We start from the raw sequence: 3,817 nt of genomic DNA on the forward strand, positions 1-3,817 counted from the left end.
CACTTGCCCTTCCGAGGTAGAGGGAGTCTCTTCCCTGGCTCCGGCTTCCCCCAAAGGATCTGAGCACTTGCTTCCTCCGAGACACCAGCCTGGGAGCCACAGGGAGGAGAAATAATGAGAACTGGATGCGGTTGGGTTTCTGGTTTTTTAAGTGACTTCGATATATTAACACAGAGCTGTTCTACCATAACAAACAGAAGCACGTTACAGGACGGACGCGGGGAATGAGAAGAAACACTGTTATGTACACACCCGAGGCGCTGGCCTGCGCGGCCGGACCCAGCCTGCGGCACGGTCCGGGCCCTCGCCCCTCAGCTCCTGGGCTGGGGATTGTTATTGTGTGTGTGTGTGTCTGTCTTTTTTTGTACAAAATCTGCACGCAGAACACCCAGGCCTGGGGAGGGATGGCCCGGACCAAATAGGATACAGAAAAAAAAAAATAGAAATATAGCGATTCAAGTACTGGCTTCTCTGAAGAAAGGAGGGGGAAAAAATCACATTTGTGTGTGTCATTTATTTCAGTTGCGCTGGGAGAAGAGAACGCGGTTTCTCTCCCCGCCTCCTCCTCCTTGCTGGGTAGAACTAACTCTAAAACACCAATTTCTCAACCCTGAACCCTCCCAAATCGCAAGAGTTTTCCTTTTCCCCTTCCTTTTTTTTTTTTTTCCTCTTTTTAAGCTGATTGGCTTTTTCTCTATCTTGCTCTTTCCTTTTCTTTTCGTGCTCTCTCCCGCCTGGGTTGGGGTATTTTGTGTGGGTTTTTGTTTTGTTTTGTTTTGTTTTGTTTTGTTTTTCCCTTGGCTGTGCCGAGGCAGCAGGCTGGGGCAGGGTTTAGGATTGCTCCTTGTCGGTTTTCTCTTTATTCATCTTTTTCATCTTCATCCTCCGGTTCTGAAACCAGATTTTGACCTGCCGCTCGGTGAGGTTGAGAACCCGGGCCACCTCGTACCGACGGTCCCTGGTTAAATACATATTGAAGAGAAACTCCTTCTCCAGTTCCAGCGTCTGGTACTTGGTGTAGGGGCAACGCTTCTTCCTCGTGGAGCGGGCGTGGATCCAGTTGGCCACGGGGTTGCCTGGAGGGCCAAACACAGGCAGGGGTCAGTGGAGCCCCTTTCTAGCCCAGGACCCCTGCCACCCTACCCCTAGGCTTAGCCAGGCTCCCCAAATGCAATGATTGAACCTGAATTTGGACACGTTCTGGTTTTGGAATTTTTCTCCCTGACTCCTTTTGCGTTCTGCCCTCTCCCCATCTTCCCTCTCTGATTTCTAGCACCTAAAACTATAGGAAATCAAAGCTATCAAAGCCCCTACAGTCTGGTCCTCAGCTTCAAGAGTAGTAATTCGAGAATATGCTCATAAAAAGTCCAAATTCCCAACTGTTTCATAGGCCCATAAACGCTTCTCTCTTGTTTTTTATTTTTATAGCAAGGTCTCTCTCCTCCCCACTTCCCTCCTCCCCTGCCCCCTCCCATCCTCCCAGCCCACGACCAAGTCCTGAAATTTCAACAGTTCTGTTTCCTGACCCTGAGAGTCCCTGAACCCCTCACCACTCTCTTCAGCGCCCTGTCTCTGCTCTCTCTGTTCAACCCTGCTGAGGCGAATTCTCAGAGTGATGCTGGAATGGGGAGAGCCTTTCTCCTCTCCCAAGAGAGCTGCTGGCCTTGGGACAGGCTCCCCCATATCTTAGCTCCCCTGTTTGGCTTCCAGTGGCCCCCTCCTGCCAGCCCCAGGACAGGCTCTGCAGGAGCTAAGCTTCCAATTTCAGGTTTATGGGAGTAGCTGAGGGCAAGGAGGGAAGCCTTCAGAGGGGTATAATTAGGCCCTGGCCCCTTATGGGGCTGGAGGAAAGGATTTCCTGCAGCCCCCTCCTGGGACTCCCCCAGACACTTCCTCACAGCCAGGGGCTGCACCCTCTCCCCTGCTGTTTCTCTTCTTTCCCCTTTCTCTGGCCCAGAAGCTCCCACCTGCCCCCCTGCCCCCACACACCTACCCCTGCCCTTCTCTGCAATACTCAGAAGGCTCCAGTCTCCTTGATGGGGAGTGTGGTGGTGATGGTGATGGTGGTGGTGGTGGTGGTGGTGTGTGTGTGTGTGTGTATAATTCTCTAATCTGGGGAGATGCCTCTCCCCATTCCTCATCCCTGAACCCGGTTTTCAACCCTCTTTGCTGCAGACCCTCAGAAGAGGGCTCTCAAGTTTAAGGAGACTGGGACCCCACTTATCTTCCCCAACTCTGTAAGTCCTGATTTCTCCAAGTTCCCAGGCTGTGAAATCCCCTAGACCCCTCACCTAGTGCTCCTGGGGATAGAAAAAGTCCATGCACCTTCTGTTTAATGAATCCCTCCTGGGGTGAGGTTCCCCATGCTGGCTGGGAGGTAAGGGTGATTTTTCTCCCTAGGGTATTTCCTCTCTGTCCCCAGTGTCCTCCTCATCTACCCCCCCCCCTCCAGTCCCACCTCAATCCATAAAATGAACCTCAACCCTACCCCATCCCCTGGCCCTGTCTGCATTTCTTCGAAAGTAGCGACTGAGCCAAAACGCCTGGGCTGTGGGTGGGGGGTGGGGGTCTCTCATCAAAGCCAGCTCCAGGGAGAGGAACCCCCCTCAGCCCTCTCCTAACCTGGCTCCCTGGGCTCCCTTCTCAGACCTTCCTGTCCCTGAAAGCTCCCCAAGGTAATTCGCTTTTATTGAGTCCTCGCCCCCTCGCCCTCACCCCTCTCCCGCGGTCCCTGCGCCGCTCCGAGGGGCTGTAATCCGGCTCCCCCCCCCACCCGGCCTCCCCTCCCCTCCTGCGCCGGTTGTAAAGGAAAATTGCTCCCAACTTACTGGGGTCCAGGTCGGCCTTCTCCTCTTTGTGCTTGCTGCCGGCGAGTGCGTCCGCCTCGGGCGAGGGCAGTGTCTGCGGGGCGCGGTCGCGCAGTTCCCCGGGCGAGCCGTACATGTAGTCCGGGTAGCTGCGGCCGTCGCCCGGGCCGCAGTCGGCGCGGCGCCCGGGGTAGGCGTCCGGCTTGAGGGCGTAGTGACGGCCCCCGGCCGGGAAGCTGGGGAAGGAGACGGCGCCGGACAGCGGCTCGAGCCAAGTCCGCATGTAGCGCGTGTCGGCGCCGAGGTGGGGCTGGGGGCCGTACGGGTGGTATACCACGGACGACTGCGAGGGCACGGGCGCCCACGACGTGCTGAACACTGCCGGCTTGGGCGCGAAGCTACAGGACGGAAAATCGCTACAGTCCGGCACCAAACCGCTGGGTCTGGCGGCGGCGGGGTGAGCCCCCGTGGCCGGAAACCTGGACGCTAGGAGGTCTTCATTGTCGTGAGAGATGAGCGAGTCCACGTAATAGTTACTGATGGGCCCCGTCGCCGACATCGTAACAGGGTTTTACATACATAAGATTATTGTATGAACTGTATATGTACTTTTTATCTGCTCACAGAACAATCAAGGCAGGTAATTATTTTTCCAGCCTTTTCCCCGCAGCTCATTGGTTCCCCGGCCCCCACGTGATCGTATTTACCCAAAAATACGGCGCGGATCAATGCGCAGGGGCTTTTTTTTCCTTGCTTTTTTTTTTTTTTCCCCCTTCTCCCACCCCCTTCTCTCTGCTGATCCCCGCGACCTGCGTTTTCCTGGGGGTCCGGAACTCTGGACCCAAAGCATCGGCCACCCCCTCAGGACAACTCGTATCTCATCAGAGCACCCCCTTGCCCATGTCCACCCATAAACAGATGGCCTCCCGCACCCCCCCTCCCGGAGGATGTCTTAATGGGGTGAAAATGCCAGTCCCCGAAGCCAGGGCTCCCGGACCCCCAAGGCCGAG

The 3,817-nt window shown here is 55.8% G+C and overlaps 1 protein-coding gene across 1 annotated transcript; it reads right to left on the reverse strand.

The window, feature by feature from the left end:
• Positions 1-494: 494 nt before the first annotated feature.
• On the reverse strand, positions 495-3,532 carry HOXC9 (homeobox C9). The gene is made up of 2 exons (XM_029954447.1): positions 2,829-3,532; positions 495-1,076 (listed from the first exon to the last, which is right to left on the reverse strand). Exons 1-2 carry the CDS (start codon positions 3,364-3,366, stop codon positions 832-834), a joined length of 783 nt encoding a protein of 260 aa, XP_029810307.1. The 5' UTR covers positions 3,367-3,532; the 3' UTR covers positions 495-831.
• Positions 3,533-3,817: the final 285 nt, after the last annotated feature.

This window comes from Suricata suricatta, chromosome 10 (assembly GCF_006229205.1).
Source record: "Suricata suricatta isolate VVHF042 chromosome 10, meerkat_22Aug2017_6uvM2_HiC, whole genome shotgun sequence".
Classification (NCBI taxonomy): Eukaryota; Metazoa; Chordata; class Mammalia; order Carnivora; family Herpestidae; genus Suricata; species Suricata suricatta.